The following is a 21,468-nucleotide window of genomic DNA, read 5'->3' as shown; positions in this document are numbered from 1 at the left end:
GAGAGTGAGGAGGTGAAAGGGTGAGAGGTTGAAGGGTGGCAGGAGGGAGAGGTGAGGAGAGTCTCTCGAAAAATTGGGTTTCCTTCTTTCCGTGTAGCGAAAGTTTGCTCTGTCTACGATGCTTGGACAGTGAAATAGAAAGAGAGAAAGAGATAGATAGATAGATAGATAGATAGATAGATAGATAGAAAGAGAGAGAGAGGAAGAGAGAGAAAGAGAAAGAGAGAATGCGGAAGCCGCAGAAAATTTCTCAGTCCACCCTCGCGGGAGTAAACAGAAAGCTCTTTCTCTCTCTTTCTCTCTCGTTCTTTCGCTCTTTCACTTCCTCTCTCATTCTCTCTATCTCACTTTAGCATGAGTAGAAACGTCGTAAAAGACTGCAGCGTAGTGCGTCACGAAGATGAATGGTTAACCGATAGGACTGTTGCTGAGGGTAGGGTAGACAAACTAGACCGTGACATGCAAGCACCCTTTCTTCTCTCTCTCTCTCTCTCTCTCTCTCTCTTTCTCTCTTGTTCGCTATCTTTCTATCTTTCTTTCTTTCTTTCTTTCTTTCTCTTATTCTTCTCACTATTTTATTTCTATCTTCTAATATACTATGTATGTTCTAAGTGCAAGCTTTTTCTCTTTCTCTCTCTCTCTCTCCCTCTCTCTTCTATATTTCGAAATCACTATTCTTGTTTTTATTCTTTTACAATATACATACATACATATATATATATATATATATATATATATAATCTTGCAAATATAAGTCGTCCTCTCTGTCTTTCTCTTTCTTAGTATCCATCTATCTCGTAGGTTCTCTCTCTTTCTCTCTCTCTCTCTCTCGCTCTCTGGTAATACGAAGTTGGCGAATGTCCGAATGGAAATACCTGCGTTAGCGGCCTATCTCCGTGCTAGTTTTGTTAAGGCACATTGTTGTACGAGAAAAGCCATTCGCCCTGTAATAAATGTTGTCCCTTGGAAGTACCTAAGCTTTACCAACGACGACGACAACAACAACGACGACAACGACTATGACGATCTCGACGAAATCCGCATGCTTTTTCCCGTCCAAAAGCAAAGTGGACCGAACAAAATTATTCTGACTTGTCGTTGTATTCTTCTCAACTTGTATTTTTCATATTCTTATTCGACCTTCTATTTTCTTCCATTTCTTTTTCCTTTTTTATCTTCTTTTTCTTTCTTTTTTTAATCGAAGTAATGTCCTTTCGTAAGAAAACGAATAGAGAAGTTATTGGACGACCGATTTCACTACACGTAACGCCGAAAATAGGAACGTTAATTTAAATTTCGTTAAAGAAAAAGAAAAAGATTACAGACGACTAAATAAATGTTTAAAAGATCGATATATTCGTTTGGTGAAGAAGATAAGATGGAAGGAGATGAGAAAAGGAAATTTGAAAATAATAATAAAAAAAAAGAATTCTAAAGTAAACAAAATATATCTACTTGTGTAAAACATAAAATTAAATGACGCATATTTTGTTTGTTAACTTTTTATTATCCTTCGTACGATTAAAGGACATCTGTCCCAGTTATATCTATTCGTGATATGTATGTATAAACCAGCTATGACGATAGCCAGAAGATTGATCGAATTTTATTTGCAGTAAGATCGAAAGATAAGAACGAGAACTCGAGGAAAATTTCTCGCGACGCTTTTAGATCGAGCTTTCGTAAAATATAAGGGAAAGCTTGTATTCAAGCTTCATTTATACTACTCTGATTCTTACTATGCTTTCAGCGTTAGGTGAATCCAATTTCAAACGTCTCTCTTTCTCTCTCTCTTTCTCTCGTTTTCTTTTTCTCTGTTTTTCTATACGATCAGATTCGTCCATAGTGATTTTTCGTGGAATCTCTGATACGAGTTACCATGCTTTTCATTTATTGAATCCACGTAATGTTTTCATTATTGAAAAAGGACTATTATTTCCACCGAGTGTATCCATTTTTTCTTTGTAAAAATAAAATAAAAAGGAGAAGTGTAACGAGAAGAAGAATAAACAAAAATAAACAAGAATAGCAGTTTTGTTAAACGTTTATTTAAGAATTAAATAAATGGAATTGGACGTTTATACTATATAGTATAAATTGCCATTTATTAGATCAGTAATTTATTTCTAGTAGTATTTTAAATGTATTGGTTGGTATTTATAATAAAATATCAATAGGTAATATAACCGATGCAACTCAAAGATAATCTTGACATTTAATGATTTGTATTCTCTAAAATACTCATATATATATATATATATATATATATATATATATATATATATACTAATCATTTCCTTCATGAAACACTTACGATTAATTAATAAAAATGCCGATCAATTAAATAAAAATGGACACACGCGATATTAAATATATCTATATACATGAAATTTATTCGTTAACAAGAATACTTGTTTTTAACCGAACGAACGAACCAAACGAAAGAATTATGTATGTTTAAGCAATCGTAACGTAAAAAGAATAGCAACAGGTGAAGCTGTGTCATGTCGAACGATTACTTTAGAGGGGGGTGAAGGGGAGAGAGGGGTGTAGCGTGATATAGGATGGTCGTGGAAAGAGGTGGGGAGGGGAGGGGAGGGAGGAAGGGGGAGGTATCTATTCTAGGACGATACTAGAAGCTTCGTTAGTGGAAGACAAACATTTGGAGTTTGTCAAGGCCAACGTAACAACGTGACACTCGCGGATTTACGACAGTACTTGTCGAACTAATCGTGAATTATTTTGCTTCTCTCTATTACAAACATTACGAGCATCGACAGCGTCCTCCCTAGTATTGTTGTTCCGTGTCGAGTCATATTCTCCAATCAAATCTCGAAAATGAAGTTCGATGTCAATGTCAATGTCCATTACTATACCATGTCCATCGATTTAACTTTTTGGATTATGATAATCCTGTCGAAAACTTTCGCGTGCTCATCCATTACATGATAATACATAAGAAACTTGTGGACTAAAGTAAATTCTAATCTCCGGAAGTTCATCCGGGTTCTTCAATCAGTCGTCTCGATAGTTTGTTCAATTATTTATATTTTATTAACGTTAATATGAGACTATTGACAAGTGTTCTTTCTTTTTATCGACGTATTCGATTGAGCGAATATAAATATTTGTTTCTTCTTTTTTTCTCTTTTCTTTTCTTTTTTTTTTTTTTTTTTTTTTTTTTAACGCGAGAAATAAATTCCACAAAATGTGGTATTATAGAGGAAAGATTGAAAAAGTGTATAGTAAAGTGAATTGACGAAAAATCTATTACTATCGATTACAAACAGATAATATTGTTATAAAGTGATTTAATTTAGAAACGTTTAACGATAATATTTTATATAAAATTTAATAAGATTGCATCTAATTAGCTAAAAACGACGACGATGACATTGGATTATTAATGCTTATCTTTAATATCACTTTTAATGGAAAATTGTGATCTGTGTTTAGATATTTGTATCTACGTTTACAATAATTATACGTCTTTGTTTTAAAATCTACTTCTGTGTGCCAGATTGTACATTCTGAAGAAAGAGAGAGAGAAAGAAAAGAAAAAAAAATAATAGTATACGTATATTAAATCAAGAAAAAAAAGAAAAGGCAAAAATTTTGCCGACGAAGTCACTTCGCTCGAGCGATCACGAAGAGAAGGTTAGTTCGTTCGTATAGATTTTTGATCCGTGTAAGTCGGAATTTTTGTCGACAATATCGTATAAGCGTTTCACTCGTTTATTCAACTGTGAATGCAACGAAATTAACTTCGTTCCACCAACTGGTTCGTTTGCATTGACCGTTACGATACACGTTTGCACGTACATATATATGCGTTTTATATGTATGAATGTATATACATATACATATACATATACATATACATATACAGATACATACATATACCTTTTTGGTACATATACATATATACTAGGTATTACCGATAGAAATTTACAACGATTTAAAAATACAAATGTAGGAAAACGTTTTGGTTAACTTTACCAAATTCAGCAACTTGTTCGCTGAACCCATAATAACGAAAAGGATCTTTGTGGAACTGAATTTAAAATGCATTACCATTGTTCAAAGATCGCAATAATTCATAGAATTATACGTTATAAGAAATGAAAGATAAGGAATTAAGAAAAAAAAAAGGAAAAGAAGAGAGAAAAAAAAAAAAGAAGATATTAGAAAAATCGTTCGCCCGATTTTTACAATGGAGAAAATTTTTCACTCTTAGACGGGAGGAATGACGGTGTCGAATTTAAAAAGAAATTTCTCTTAGTTAAACGAACTTTAATTCTTATCGGCCGACACGCATAATAGAAATTCCTTTTCACGACGAATTTCATTTCCTTCACCACCATCACCACCACTATCACCACCACCCCATCAACCCTCATCACCCAACTAGTGCCATTATTATTCGAATTTTTTCAAAGGGATTTACTTAAAGGTAGCTCGAGTAAGTTGAGCGCTTTCTTCTTTATAAATCCGTGAAAGTTCGAGAAAAAGGAAACTAGAAAGGATCGGTCTCGGTTTCTAAGATTTTCCATTGCTAGAGATCGAGAGATCGACGTTTTCGAGAAGGTTTTGGAGTACTTGTGAAATTATAAAAAGGTCACGTTCTTAGCGGTCGAAAAGGAAGAAGAAGAAGAAGAAGAAAAAAAGAAGAAGAACTACTAAAGCACAGAGAAATCTTTGAAGATTTCTTCGAAACGAGTTTCTTATTTTTTTTTCTTCTTTCTTTCTTTCTTCCTTCTTCTTTCCCTTTATCCTTTTTTTCTCTTCTTTTATGGTCAATTAAAAAAAAGCAACTGCAAATACAGAATTTTTTTCTTTTCCGTGTCGTATGTATTCCGACCTAACAAACCCTCAAACGAGGAACTTTAATCACGATTATTCTCTCATTTTTTATCTTTCATTCTTACTACAAATAATGAGAGTATGGGATAAGATGGGAAAGAAGGAGTGGAGAGAGGGGATAAAAAATGAAGCTCCGACTGTTTCTTTCCAGTCGATCGATTTCTTTCTTAACGTCGTCAAACTCGATTATATCGCACTCTAAGCGCTGCTGAAACGACGTTTACGAGACGTTGGATCGAAGCTCCAACGCGAGAGATAAATTATTCGAAAGTGTACTCGTTTTAAGAGGAGGAAGAAGGAGAGAAAAGAGAAGAAAAAGAAAAGAGAAAGAGAAAGATGGAGGGAGAGAGAAGAAAAGAAAAAAAAAGAAAAACAGAAAAAAAGGAAGAAAGAAAGAATGAAAGAAGAAAAAGAAGGGAAGAGAAGGCTCGATGTAGAGTGAGATAGCATAAAATGAAGGGAAAATTTAACAGGGAGAGAAAGAGAACGTTGAAAGTCGTTGTTGGACGTCTACCTTCCGGCAAACTTGCTTGCTGGGATATTGAAAGCCCATTATGGTAGCTAAGGACTGTAATTGGCGATAGTTAGCCAGTATCCCCCTTCTTCGTGGACCATGGAAAACAACTAGAGTGGGTGAGAGAGAGACAGAGAGAAAGCTTTCGTCGAAGCTGGGTGGTAAGTTTCATTCAACCGAGAAAAACGGATAGATGTAACGTAATAGTGTAAGTTTATTCGTCTGTTAAATAATCCGAATCGATTTCAAGTAGAAGGAAATAACGAAATAATATATAATAATAAGGTATTCTCTTGTTATCTCGATTCGTAATGAAACGACGAAGTATAATACATATAAAATCAATTTTAAAATGAATTATTTATATATATATATATATATATTATTTATTTATATATATATATATATATATATATGTATATATATAATTTCAGTTACTTTAATATAGGTATATGTGTATATATGTGTGTAAGTGTGTTCACGATAAAAAAAAATATATATATACACATATATATGTGTGCATAATATATTCGTAATTACATATGATCTAAATCTAAATAAATAAATTCCCTTTAAATATTATTCTAATATTTGTTCCATAGTAATTAATTCTTGAATAATTAATTTCTATATTTAATATTCCTATTTCGACTCGACTATTTGACTCCCGACTATTTTCGTAATTGCTGATAAATATAAAGTAATGTAGAAGTTATCAGTATTTGATCAGACACTGAGAAAGGGTGCCTTGGTAAAAGTTAAGTAGAACGAACGGTGTTTGATATTCGCCGGCGCCGCAGTTACTGCCGTTCTCATTTCCACCCCCACCCTTAGTCTACCCCTCCGATAAAAAATATTCTACGAACTTAAAGTTCCAATCTACTTGGTTATTTAATTACTTTGACAAAAGAGATTATACGAATACTTGTTGAATTTTTGTTTTGTTTTTTTTTCTCTCGTAAACTATTATTAGATATTTCTTTATCTTTTCTTTCTCTTGTCTCTTCGTTTTTTTATATATTTTTGTTTCTTCTTCTCTTTCATTTTCTTTTTTCATTTTTTTTATTCGTTTTACGACAAGTAGGTAAAGTAAATCCGCAAACGCGCAGTTTAAAAGGTTACATCCTTACCAAAAGCGCCTTCTAACCACGAAATATTTATGCACCACGCTTTATTCGTTCTCCCTGTTCTAATTCTAACAACCTCTTTTCCCCATTGAGTCGAAATGAGGTATTATATCAAACGGCAGGAGAACAAATGAAAGTACATCGAGCAAATTGTACTACAAAGGAAACGAATCTATGTATATCTGTCTGTCTGTCTTTATATGTATATATATATATATATATATATATATATGTACGTATGTACGTACGTATGTATGTATGTATCCAAGAATATGTGTTCAAACATACGCGAAGTCCCATTTCTGTTTCCAAGATTAAACCGGAATGAAGTAATATAATCAAGAATTTAAAATTATTTATTACGAAGTATACAACAAATAGTTATAACTATATCAAACATCGTTCTACCATTTTCTATTTTACATCTATATTTTGCTTCTTGATATTTCTAATCTAATTTTTTGTTCTAAACCGATGGAACGACCGATGCTTTATTTTTCTTTTTTTCCTTTCTTCTTTTTTTTTATTATTTATCTTTGCTACGAAAAATTTTACGAAATTTATGATCATTATGGGGTCTTGTAAATAAAAAAAAAATATATATATATAAAAAAATCATTAAACATAGACAAATCGAAATAGAAAATAATCAAGATTAATCTCTACGATTCTATGTTAAATGATTTTTCATGTGAAATATGGACGAGATAATCGTGCAATTACACGTTAAATGAGAGTTAAATGATTCCAATTTGAAAGTAGAAAAAGACGACCGAGTAAAAAGAGAAAAATAGACAGAGAGCGAGAAAGAGAAAGAGAGAGAAAGAGAAAATAAAAGAAGATGGATAGGAAAGTTGAATGAGAGATAGAAAGAGTGAGAGTGAGTGAGTGAGTGAGCGAGTGAATGAATGAGTGAGTGAGTGAGTGAGTGAGTGAGCGAATGAGTGAGAGTAAGAAAGAGAGAAAAAGAAGAAGAGAGAGAGAAAGAGAGAGAGAGAGAGAGAGAGAGAGAGAGAGAGAGAAACGTGGTGACTCAAAGAAGGGAGAAGAAGCAAGAGGGAAAACGTTTCGGGCCGATGCTTCGGATAGAAGATGGAGATTGCCAGGATGAAATTGCGCGAGAAAGGGCGCAATCCCGTGGGATAAATAGACTTCTGCTGACCCTTAGGGCGACTATGACCTCGCTAGATAAGCAGACCGAAGAACGGAGGATGACGCGAAACGATATTCGTCTCCTTTAGGTACGTCGATAGTGATCGCTGAGAATGTGAAGGAAGGATAAAGAGAGTTTACTTGATGGTCTCTTTCTCCTTATAAAAGAAAAAAAAAAGAAAGAAAAAAAGATAGAAAAACGAAAAGGAAATCGTTCCTTGCACATATTCTTTCCTATTCTGATTTTTCTTTATTCTATCGTTTGAGTGTTTAGTTGAGGGTAGGGACAAAAATAAATAATTAATAATGACGATGATGATGATGATAATAATAGTAATATCGAACGTCAAGAGTAAAGGTTCATAATTGGTTTGGCAAATTTTACAATATAATTTTCACAATAATTTCAATCAATGATATTTATACATATAATTCATTATTTTTCAATAGCAATTATTAGTGTTTTATAATATATTGATATCGATTCGATATTACATAAATTATATGACACGAATACATATGCATAAATGCATACATACATATACATATACATGTACACGTTCATTTACAGAAAGCAGGGCTTTCTCTCCTCTTCTCTTTCCCTCTAATCCTTCTAATATGATTTACGTTATTTCTATTCGCTGGACTCCGGTACTTTGGCTGACATTTTGAATATATCTTAAAGTTCATAAATTATCAGAACTAACGCATATAGAGAGAGAGAACTATCTAACGTGTCTTGAAATTCAATTATCGAAAAGCATTCATTTATAATGTAATATAATTTAGAGGTATGGGAGTTAAAACTTAATTTCGAGATTAATTATCATTCGAGAATATAATAATCGATTTAGTAAATCGTACGAAAGTGAATTGTTCTATTCTATTAAAAATAATTAACCTACATGCGTAAAACAAACATTGATAATTTTAATATATCGTACGAAACAAATTGTTCCCTTCTATTAAAAATAATTAACCTACATGATAATGTAAAATAAACAATGATAATTTTAATATGTCCTACGAAACGAATTGTTCCCTTCTATTAAAAATAATAATTAATAAACCCATGTATATATACGTATATATATATATATATATATATATATATATATATATATATGTAAATATACATATATGTATGTGTGTGTGTTTGTGTGTAGAACAAACAAACAAATTATATAAGTATACAAAAACAAATGTATGTAATTAATCATTTATTAATGATTTATTTACAAAAAAAAGTATATATATATATAAATATCTATAATCGTTTTATTTATTTCATACATATAAAGGAACGTTTAGAAATTTATTATTATCCACTTTCCAAAATATGTAGTTTTAATTGAAAATTTCATAGAACCGAAATACGACCAACGAGATTTTCATCGATTTCGATTATTATTTTGTGAAACAAAAAGAAAGAGAAAAAGAGAGAGAGAGAGAGAGAGAGAGAGAGAGAGAGATATTAGATTGATAGCTATACATTTAATCGACATGAAGTTTAAATAGAAACGATTCTTTTTCGCCGATCGAATGGACGAAACGAGAAGGCTCGTGAGATTAAAACGGACTCATATATTTCATTTCGCTTGGTGTGTACATATATATGTATATATACATATGTATAATATATAATATATTATATATACATACCTATATATTTTCTTCCTCCTTTTTTTTTCTTCTTTCTTTTATTCGCGATTTTACGATGGGCGTTTATTAATCGTTTATACAAAACATACGACCGCGATTTATTTAACGATGGGAAATCTCGTGACGGAGATAACCGTTATTGTTTTTACCGAGGGATAAAATCATCGGAGAGCGACGGATTCATTAGCCATTCATTTTACTTATCGCTTTAATTTCGATTAAGCCGAACTTCCATTTATTTTCCAATCTCAATTGCGTGTATAGATACGACTTTACTTTTGAATACATTCAAATATAAATTATACAACTATTTACATTATTTAACATTAGGTTCGACAATAAGTATTGTCGAAGTATTTTTATTATATCAAAAATAAACAATGCTTGATACTGTAATCGATTTTATTGAAAATCTTTATTGAAAATTATTTATTGGCCTATAACAATAAGCAGAATCGAATACAATGTTATTGTACGATACACCACTGTCTTGTTTATTTCAATATAAAATAATAAAAATAGTTGATATTATTTCTTGACCAATCCTATCTTTAAAATACCATTGTATATTATTCTATAGCGTTATTTTTAAAATGTTGCAAATACCGATAAATACTTATTATGCCAAATAGTATACTCGTAAATGCAATCCGATACAGTATTGTTGGATTTTATTTATATATGAAATATTATTACATTTATTTATATATGTATAATATATTATTAAAATATAAAAAAATTTCGACTTTATTTGTTGCACGATTCATAATACACATAACGTATAAATATCATAAAATTATTTCTAAAAAAGCCAAAATAAATCGTTCAATTTTAATATCGAATAAAAAAGAAAAGAAATATTAATCATAATCCGCTATAATATAAAATCGATAATTATCGAAAATCATTAATTATTATTATAATGACAAGGCGATTGACTTTCCCTTTCGAATATTATTAGAAGTTTCAATTTAAAGGATCCCCAACGGTGAATTCACTTGGGAAATGGGTAGAATTTATCGGATTCGCTAAAATCGTTCTCACGAGAAAATCGTAGAACGCTCTAGATTCGATCGTTTATCTCAGCGTAAAGCATTTTGTCTCCATCAAGACCATTCTCATTTCAATCATTCACACCTACGTAGAAATGCAAGCAATTCATTATTTTCGACAACGTCATTGCTTTTACCTTCCGAGTCATGAAAATTTAACGACTGCGCGTCCTACTCAAATCAAAAATACATGTTTCGCTATTCCTAATTTTAAATTTATTTATTAAATTAATTCATTTTGATAGATACCTCTATTATATATATATATATATATATATATATATATATATATATATATATACTAATAATTAATATATATTTGTGTATTATATAAACATACCGAATGTTCTAAATAAAACGTTAACAATTTTTATTTCGGAAAATTGAACTATAGAATATGGTGAACTATATCATTTTAAAAAATATAGCTTCTTATTTAAAAACAAAATATTATATTAATTATTACAATATTATTACTATTATTATGTATATATATCATAAATAATCTACACGACATATTTATAATAATACAATAATAGTAATAATAATAAGCGTCTTTTGATATATTTATTGCACATATAATTTATTAAACAAACAAAAAAATTATATATAAAGAAAGAATATGTATACTACTATAAATAGAATTTCTCAAGACGAATAGATCCTCTCAGGTGTGTGAAAGAGCATACGTAAATTAGACTGACTAGGAATAGGTCGTTGAAAGCGTAATATTGGTACGAAACATAAATCGTTTGCATAGGACAACAATATTGCTATGCAAAGAGCGATTATATAGATATAGAAGGTAGAGTAACAGAGAGAGAAAATCGGCTTGTACATTGAATATATATATGTGTATATATACACACACACACACACACACACCTAGATGCATACATACATACATAGGTAAACGATAACGATGCAAGGTTCGTTCGTGATCTCTCGTTACTTTAATGTGTCACTATATGTTCTAGGATGCAGGGCAACGATAACTATGAAAACGATTATGTTTAAGAAGACAACTATACCTATATACATTTTTATCGGCGTATTCATAAATTTAGATAATTTATTTGTGATACGTAACTTATTATAATATAATAAATTACATATGTAATGATCATTATCATAATTCAAGAATATTTAAAAATATATGAGTATACACGTACAATCTATATAATATACATATTAACTTATTTCAAAGAAATTTGTTATAATGTAATCTTTTTATTTATAATTATCTACGTTATTTATCTCCCGGAGAATATTAACAAATGAAACTTTTCGGATCATCTAAGAATGAAATTTATCGAAGAGAGGAAATTTTCTTCTCTTTTTTTTTTAAATAATTCATATCAATACATCTAAATAAAAAAAAAAAAATAATTAAAAAATTTAAGAAAAAAGACAATAACTTCTAAAACGAAACCTTACGAACACCATGAAAATTCATGAGAAGTGCAAGAGAAGTGGGAGAGTAAATGGATTGGAAAAGATAAGGATGGAAAAAAATGTTGTTGCATTAACTTTTTCGGTCTTTCTTATGAACCTTATTTCAGACATCTTTGTTAGCAGTTTAGTTCTGAGAAAAGGCAACGTCAGCTCTACGTTGAAAACTTCCTCTGATCGTGTATCAGAAAAATAAAATAAAATAAAAAGGAAAGAAGAAAACTAGCTGAAGAAAGATATAAAGATATAAAGAAAGAAAGAAAGAAAGAAAGAGAGAGAGAGAGAGAGAGAGAGAGAAAGAGAGAGAAAAAGAGAGAGAAAAAGAATCTTTGAAAACATTCATCGTATGTCGAGATACAGATTTTCTCTTCGTCTCTCTCTCTCTCTCTCTCTCTCTCTCTCTCTCTCTTTCTCTCTTTTCCTCTTACAGTCTCATTTGAAGAGTCGTACATCTCGCAAATCCGTAGGGCAACGTCGATGACAAGGATGGACGTAGTCGAAGTTAACGACATGAACGACAACGTGAAGAAACGAGAACGATAAGATTTTATAGAAAGACGTAAGAACTTTTGAACGAGCTCGTTTGACTAACTCAAAGAACGAGAAAATTTACGTTCCTACCTTTATGAAACTTTTGCGTTATTATAAATCAACGTGCCATTCTGTATGGATTATAATCACGATGTTTGATCAAACGTTTTGTAATCAATTAAACAAATCCTAGAGCAATGATTTTATAACGAATGAAACATTTTTTTGTTATTGAAAAAAAAAAAGAAAGAAAGAAAAATCTTGAAGAATTCTTATCGTAACGATTAACGATCAATAATTTTCTTTCGATCCTTTTTGTCACAATTTATTCGGTAGAATTTTTGTTCGTTAAAATTTCTACGAACTATGAAACATACGTTGACTCGTCTACAAATATTAAATTTATAATTATAACATCTTTGATCTGTCATTATTATTATTATCATCATCCGTTTTCTTTTTCACTCTAAAGAAAAATTACTTTTACGTTTCAAAGATCGTAGTCGTTTCTATCGTTATTATTATCATTATTATAATGATTAATATTATTAGAAAGAAACATTACTGTCTCTCTCTTTTTATCTTTCATCGTCAAATGAGTACATGATCATTGAACGAATATAAAGAACAATGAAATCAATGTTCTACGTTCTTTTAATTATTAAAATAACGATCGAGTTAATGAAGCCAACGAAGTTCTAGATTCGAATGGAAAATCGAACTCGAAACCCGATGACCGCGTTTCGAAAGCTTACGATAGCCGTCGTTATCGCGTCGATAGGCTCGTCGATTAAACCCTCCGTTCTGTTTTAACAAAGTAAACAAATATTTGCTCCCCATCAACCATGGAAAATCAACGTGTCCAATTATCTTACAAAACATAACTCGAATCTATTTTATCGTTACGTCGACGTTAACTTTACCAACGATATGCAAAGTGACTCTATTAATTCACCGTGCCGCCTAAGAGAAGAAAGACCCCGTGAAATCCTGAAACGAACCAGTCTAATCTCCTACACACACACACACACATATATGTATACTATATACACGTAGTATAATATAATATATTACACTCGAAGCATGTACACATCTAAATCAAGCCATCGCATTTCGTATTTTCCTTTTTTCAGAATGAAATTTCCCAATCTCCGAGGATTAATTAACAATTGTATTCGTAGGGATAATAACGTACTATTTCGTACAACGTTTATGTGTTATCTATTTTGATACAACAAACGAGAAAAGATAATAAAAGGAATCTTCGTAAACGTTTCAATTTCGTCTTATTATTAATCTTAGACGAATTATAAAGTTTCGACGAAGTTAATTACTTATTTATTTTGGATATATACGACATAATATATTTGTATATTACGACACGTTTACAGAGTTGTTATATAACAATTTTAATGACAAATATGTATCTATCGTTTTCGTGGATTAACTCGTTTATTTAGTTAACAAATAGCTTAGTATCGATTTATTTATTTTCTTTATTATCGTTTAATCGATAGATCGATTGCTCCTTGTTTTCAAAAATCTTATTTTATTAATAATGAATCAATCAATGAAATACATATTATAAAAATATATATGCATATATATATATGTGTGTGTGTGTGTATGTACGTATGTATGTATGTATATGTATATCTACTCTTTTAAAAGTTTTCTCTTCTACAAATTTTATCGATAATTGATTCTATATGTACAGTAACCGAATAAAGTAAATATACCTTTCTTTCTGTACTCCGATTGAATTGAATTGATTTTGTTTAGGGAGAATAAAAAAAAAGAAGAAGAAAAAGAAAAAGAAAAAGAAAAAATAATACTACTTTTGCATAAAGTAATTTTTCTCTGTGCTTCTGAAATTGTGTTATCTCTCGAAAAAATAAAATTTAATTTAATTATTTCTCTTTCTCTCTCTCTCTCTCTCTCTCTCTCTCTCTCTCTATATATATATATATATATATATATATATATATATATATATATATATATAGAGAGAGAGAGTAAGTAAGAAAGAGGGAAGGATAATGTATACATATCCACACACACATACATATATTTAATAATATTAAACAAAATTTAAAAATATAAATTAAATTTAAATATATATACGTATATATATATATATATATATATATATATATATATATATATAGACACACACACATAGCATTTAATTAAAAAGATATTTGATTGAAATATAACATGTTGACATAAATGTTTTGTCTTTGTTTACCCTATTTTACAGATGACGCTCCAAGTTTCGTGGGTTCGGCACAGGGACATTCACTTGCTGACTATCGGTCAGTATACATACACGAACGATCAGAGATTTCGTGCGATTCACAAAGCTCAGTCGGAGGATTGGACGCTACAAATAAAATATCCGCAGCATCGAGATAGCGGTATTTACGAGTGCCAGGTCTCGACGACTCCGCACATGAGCCATTTCGTGCATTTAAACGTTATCGGTGAGTAGTTAGTCTATTCCACCCCTTTTCTCCCCACCCCATCCCGACCTCTTCGAAATTAGAAATAATTCCTCTTCTTTTTTCTTCTATCCTTTTCCTTTTTCTCTCTTTTATTTGTTCCTTTTTTTGTTTGTTTTTTCCACGTTCCCTTATTACCCATCTGTCGAGCTCGTTTTCATTAGAAAATAATAAAAAGAAGTATCGAATCGAGCCAAGTCTGGTCTCGTGCTTTTCTTCTTTTTTTCTATTTGTTTTTTCTCTTCGTGGTTTCGTACCTTCTCGAAAATGAAAAGCAAAGGACGAGGGGAGAGGGAGGGGGAAGGGGTTGACGAAAACGACTCGATTGGTTAAAATAAATAGCAACAGTGTCGCGTTCAATCAGCGTACCCAAATAGTACATACACACATGGCAATTAGTTAATTCTAATCTGAATCTGTCCCAGTTTAACATCTAGTTCCCCCTTCTAGTTTGCTTCTACGGTCAAATTTAAGCCGAGCTTTAAAACTTGGACCATTGCCAATCGAACGCCTACGATATCTACTTTCTGATATCTCGCTCACGTATGTTATCAACATTAAATCGTCAATAATAGAATGCGTTATTTCTTAAGAAGAAGAACGTTTAAGTATCTACTATAATTAAAATTTTATTCGTTACGAAGTGTCGATGTGTCGTGACTTCTTTTTTTTCTTTTATACATTTAGAATAATAATCGACGAAAAGTTCTTCTTATCTCGTTGTAGATCGTTTAAACTTCGAAATAATCGAATATAGAAAATAAATAGAATTCATTCGACGGTCGATTCATTTCGATCGTATGTATAGTAAATATACGATATATCGAATTAAACTCGTAGCTTGTAATTAGGAAAAAACTCATGCATTTATTATCGTGATATATATATATATATATATATCACTGATATTAAATATAATTTATTTTTAAATCTGGTACATCGATGTTACTTCAGTCCGTACATTTTTCCTTTAACAAGTATTTAATCCAAGTCGTTATATTTACCCACTTTACATTCGGAATCCTTCTCATATGAATTCATACACAAACATTCATAAATGCACACACACGCACATACAAACACACACAGGCATATATATCTAGATATTTATGTAACGTACACGCGAAAGATCGATAAAGTTGACAATTTCGAGATATCGTCAAAGCGACTAGTTAAATCTCAAGGATAAACGTGAAACTTTTACATAAAACGAGACCCGAGAAACGTTCGTAGGAAATCGTTTCGACGATTTAAAGTAATATTAAGAAGAAAAAGAAGAGGAGAGAAGAGCAAAAAAAGAAGGAAGAAAAAGAAGAACAAAATAAAAGAAAAAAAAGAGAGAGAGAGAGAGAGACAGACAGAAAGAACAAAATAGAAGAACAAATCGACGTATGATAAAATAAATAAATAAATAAATGAATAAATGAATAAATAAATAAATACAAAATTCGTTTAAAAATCGTTTCAACTATGTAAATCATCGAAATCCGATCTGTGTACATAACATTCAAATACATAATATACAATATCACAAATACATATACAATATCAAGTACATAACATAAATCACGTGGATGCCTATGTCTCGCGATGATGACCTCTTTTTCGTACGAGTTACGAGCTCGGAGTTAATCGTTTCAAAAAAAAAAAAATAAAAAAATAAAAAAAAAAATAAAAATAATTGTCGATCCGTGTAAAGAAGAAAAAGAAGGAAGAAAAAAAAGAAAAAAAAAGGAAAAGATAGATAGAGAGAAAGAGAGAGAAAAAGAGCCTTTTTAAATTCTAAAATCGTGTATATACATAAGCGTTTAAGGGTCTGGAATGAAAAAAAGAGGGTAAGGCCATCCAGGGTAGCTCACGTTTCTCTTCTTATTTTCAACGTGGGCAATCGTAAAGACGAGATGTATGAGAGAGAGAGAGAGAGAGAGAGAGAGAGAGAGAGAGAGAGAGAGAGAGAGAGAGAAAGGATACATATATGTATGACCAGGAAGAAGAAGAGATAGAAAAAGAGGGGAGAGAGAAAGAGAGAGAGAGAAAGAAAACAGGTCGGAGTCTATGAAAACGTGAGAGAACGAAATGGATCATTTATCATTCCTGACCATGACCCCTAACTCGGCTATTGAACAAATGATCCTAAAGAGCAACGACTATACTTACCCACTCTGTCCGAGGCCCTCGACGAAAACTTGTACTTTTCTCCTTCGTCGAGTAATTACTAATGATCGGAAAAGAAATTGAAAGAAAAGAAGAAAGAGAAGAAAAAAGGAAAAAAAAATTATAGTGTACATTATAGCTTAGAGTTTGTAGTTCCATTTGCGGAACAAAATCCAATGAAACTGACCTGACATCGGATAAAACGTTTTCCGTAACGATGCTACCAAAATGAAAAGCCATTATCACGTTTTGGTCGTTTGACGATTGCAAACTGTATTCTTGAAAACTCGTTAAAAATACAACTGGATTATATTAATTAATTTCATTTGTACGAATTGAATATTTTTTAGGTAATAAATATATCTATTCTTCGACAAGTATCGACTATATCTTGGACGATATTTTTCTTTATATATATGTATGTATCTATGTATGTATGTATGTATGTGTATATATATATTTATGAATTCAACAATCTAAAATTTAATATTTTAGAATCGTAACTGACAATGAAAATTAATCCCGTTTGCCACGATCGAGTATATACATATGTGTGTGTGTGTGTGTATGTGTACATATTTGATAATACAAAAAAGAGAAAAAAAGCAAGGACAAATAACGTTTCACGGTATCGTGCAATTTTTCTCGAACGTTTCAACACACTCTATGAGATTCTCTCTCGCATAGGACAAATGACAAAATCAATAAACCGACTTTAGATAGGTCAACATTCACAGCTAGCTTCCGTCCTACGACGGATCTCGAACTTTCAGTTACCAAAGCGTCCGCAAATATTTCCACGGACGAAGGAATCCACTTCGGTTAGCTGTAATTCTATTTACTCTCTCCATTACTAACCTTTTCCCTCTCCTCTTTCTCTTTAACGTCCACCCCACTACCAATCTCCACCCTCTCACCGATCCCTTGATATCGTTAGCTCATTTTTACTATTTCCTATTCCCCTTCACCACCATAGAGAACTTCTTCAAAATTGGATAATGGTCAATTGGATGTATATTCGATTAATATTATTATTATTCTTGAAAAATTCGTATCAATTGAATTTCATAGTTTCCAATTTTTTTTTTATTCTTTTATATTTTTCTTTTTTACCTTTCACTTGTCCTATCTTTCTCTCTCTCTATCTATCTATCTATCTATCTATCTATCTATCCATCTTTGTCTCTCTTTTTTTCTCTGCCTTTCTGTCTCTCTCTCTCTCTCTCTTTTTCTTCCTACAAAAGAAAGAGACCAAGAGAATCTTTCAAAGGGAATGTACACACGCGTTAGACAAGACACGTCTTCTTGTAATCTTTGACACGTAATAAGCGACACTCTCTCCCTTTAAAAAGGGCAACTTCAATTATCATTAACATCCAACTCGAGATCCAACAACAGCTCCTCTCCTCATTCACTTACGTCAACGCTTTCGAAAAACGATTCAACGATCGTAAGTAAAAACACTTTCGAGTATCATCGACAAACGAAACGCGTAATCGTATTCGTAATGTAATGAGTTGTAAATAAAACAATTCCCCGTTATATCATCATTTTTCTATATTTTCTATTACCAAAATTTTGTGCGATAGATTTTTCTTTTTTTTTATTTCTTCGAATTTGAACATTCGTCCGATAAAAACGGAGTTTTTTTTACCCTCATTCGATAGCTTTCATTACATAAATGAATGTATGTATGTAGTTACATATATATCTATGAAAAAGGAAGGAAAGAGAGAAAAAGAGAAAGAGAAAAAGAGAAAAAGATAGAAAGAGAGAGAATGAAAATACTTTCAATTATTTCAAGCGCGTCCTCGTTTCTCCCTCTCTCTCTTTCTCTCTTTCTAACCATCTTTCTATTCATCTAATTCTTCCCCCAATTTCAGAATTTCTCTTTAAATTCCAAGCAGCTTGAATGGTATTTAATGGATCTTATCTTTTCGATGACGTGTACGACATATATCCGGTTATCTCATATCACGATTATTTTATCTTTCGTTTTCTTTTCCATTTATAATATTTTATTATATATTATTTCATTATATTAATATTCTCTTAACGAAAAATCTGAACTTTATTTAGACATACATACATACACACACCCACACACGCACACATGTATATATATATAATAATTCTAAACTGTGTATAATTTATATACAATATTATCCGTATAATATCGTGTTCTATCATAAATTTACCCGTGAAAATTCTCGTTTTTATCGATTGAAATAAATATTGCTTTCAAGGTTTGATTTATGAAAAAAAAGGAAAAAGGATGAGAAAGAGAAAAAGAAAAGAGGATATGGATGATTCGTTCGAATGAAATCTACGATAGTTATCGATAGATATATATACAATATACATACATATATATCTTGAGTTTCTCGTTTGTAGATCGTAAAGGCTCACGAATCGTGATTCGTTACTTATCTTACAATACACGTGAACTTCGACCTTTATTAAAGTGTTAAGCTTCACCAGGCAAGTAAGGCGTTGCGTGAGCGCACGTAGAAAGCATCGTATTTCATATCCTGTTTCTCTTCTATCTCTATCACTACTATCTCTCTCTCACTCTCTCTCTCTCTCTCTCTCTCTCTCTCTCACTCTCTCGCTCTCTATCTTATGCTCTTCTACACTGTCGTACACATTGAAAGTCTCTTTTTCCTTCTGCATGCACCACAAATTGCAATATTCAAGCTTTCCACGTAGCCGAGCTACTTCGCTTGTTGCATAACTGCTCCCGTGTACTTTCAATCCACTCTCTCTCTCTCTCTCCCTCTATATATATATATATATATATATATATATATATATATATCACTCTCTGTCTCTCTCCCTCTCTCTATATATATATCTCACTCTCTCTCTCTCTTTCTTCCTTTCTCTTCTCATATCTCTTTTCGCCTATCTAAATCCATCTTTTACGGTCGGATAAAAGCTTATAATCATACTACCGTTATTCGATCACGAACCATAAGAATTTTATAATTAAGTAACAATATCCTACAATATATATTATCATCTTTATTAATTTAATCAAATATTTCGATGGAACTTGCTCGAATATTCTTTCATTGCAATTTATCATAAGAAAGGAAAAGAACATTCACTTCCCGTAATTATCTTAACGATTTTTTAATTTTATTTTTTATTTCTCTTTCTTTTTTGTATTATTGTATTTTTGTTTCATTATTATTATCTGTTTTTTCTAGTTCTCTTCACAGTTCACAACGTACGGTCATTTTTTTTAATTTCATCAAAATGTCGATGCTTATGACTTATCTTTTAAAAAAAAGAAAAGGGAAACATAAAAAAGAAAAAAGATTTACTTCCCCTAATTATCTTAACAATCTTTTAATTTTTCTTTTTGATCTTTTGTTTTACAATATCATCTCGATTAATCTATTTGAAGCCGTATTAATTATCTCGAATGAGACGATATATGATATAAAATAAATTAAAGCAATTGAAGAACTTGAAATATTTCTTATTTGAGTGTCCATGGCATTGACATAGACAGAGAGAGAGAGAGAGAGAGAGAGATCGTTTCTAATTATGACTAGGGAAACAAGCAAAGGAGAATAGGATGGCGATCGTTAACAGGTTGTAAATGCCTTGTACTAGAGTGACGACGACAGCTCGAGAGTGCAACATCTGCGTTGTGACATGGTTTGTCCTTAGTCGTGCTCGATCGCACCCTATATCTCCATGCCTCTCTCTCTCTCTCTCTCTCTCTCTCTCTCTCTCTCTCTCTCTATCTATCTATCTATCTGTCTCTGTTTCTCTCTAACACTCTCTGACTCTCTCACTCGTTCACTATTCGTTCCACTTTCGGCGATGTCCTACCATGTTTGCTCTTTTACAATTAACAGTACTCTACTTACTATCATTTTGACACGATCCTGTATGAGCTTCTCTGATATATATATTATATATAATAATGAAAACATTTATTGTGTGTGTGTGTGTGTATAGTATCATTTAAATAAAAATAGAAAATAGAAAAGATGAATTTCATTTTTTATATTATACCATAATTAATATATCGCTATACTTGCTTTTTCTTTTTGTCAAAATCCAAATTTGATCAAATCAGAATAACGAGAGAAAGAAACAGAGAGGGAGAGAGAGAGAGAAAGAGAGAGACAGAGAGAATGAAAGAAAAATAAAAAAAAAAAAAAAGAAAGAAAGGAAGAAAAAAAAGTGAAATCGAAACTTACTATTTCATATCGTAAAACAATTTTTCAAATAGACCAATTTATTCCCGAGGTCGTACTCAACATCTGCGACAGTTTTCAGATCTGATAGAAAAAAAAGAAGAAAAAAAAAAAGAATAAAAAAGAAGACAAAAAAATGGAAATATCCGGATAAAATTCCTTTTTCAAATATGGTTCGTTCGTGATATCGTTCTAAAATATGTGAATAGGGGATGGTCACGCTGAGAGAGAAAAAGGAGCAAA

The 21,468-nt window shown here is 31.3% G+C and overlaps 1 protein-coding gene across 3 annotated transcripts in view; it reads left to right on the top strand.

The window, feature by feature from the left end:
* LOC127072856 (zwei Ig domain protein zig-8-like) overlaps positions 1–21,468 on the top strand; it is a 315,596-nt gene that overhangs the window by 214,117 nt on the left and 80,011 nt on the right. For all 3 annotated transcript variants that reach the window (XM_051013673.1, XM_051013672.1, XM_051013674.1), the window contains one exon: positions 14,614–14,836. In XM_051013673.1, the coding sequence (XP_050869630.1) occupies positions 14,614–14,836 (223 nt within the window). The remainder of the gene's footprint in view (positions 1–14,613; positions 14,837–21,468) is intronic.

Source organism: Vespula vulgaris, chromosome 2 (assembly GCF_905475345.1).
Source record: "Vespula vulgaris chromosome 2, iyVesVulg1.1, whole genome shotgun sequence".
Classification (NCBI taxonomy): domain Eukaryota; kingdom Metazoa; phylum Arthropoda; class Insecta; order Hymenoptera; family Vespidae; genus Vespula; species Vespula vulgaris.
This window is presented reverse-complemented; position numbering and strand designations above follow the sequence as displayed.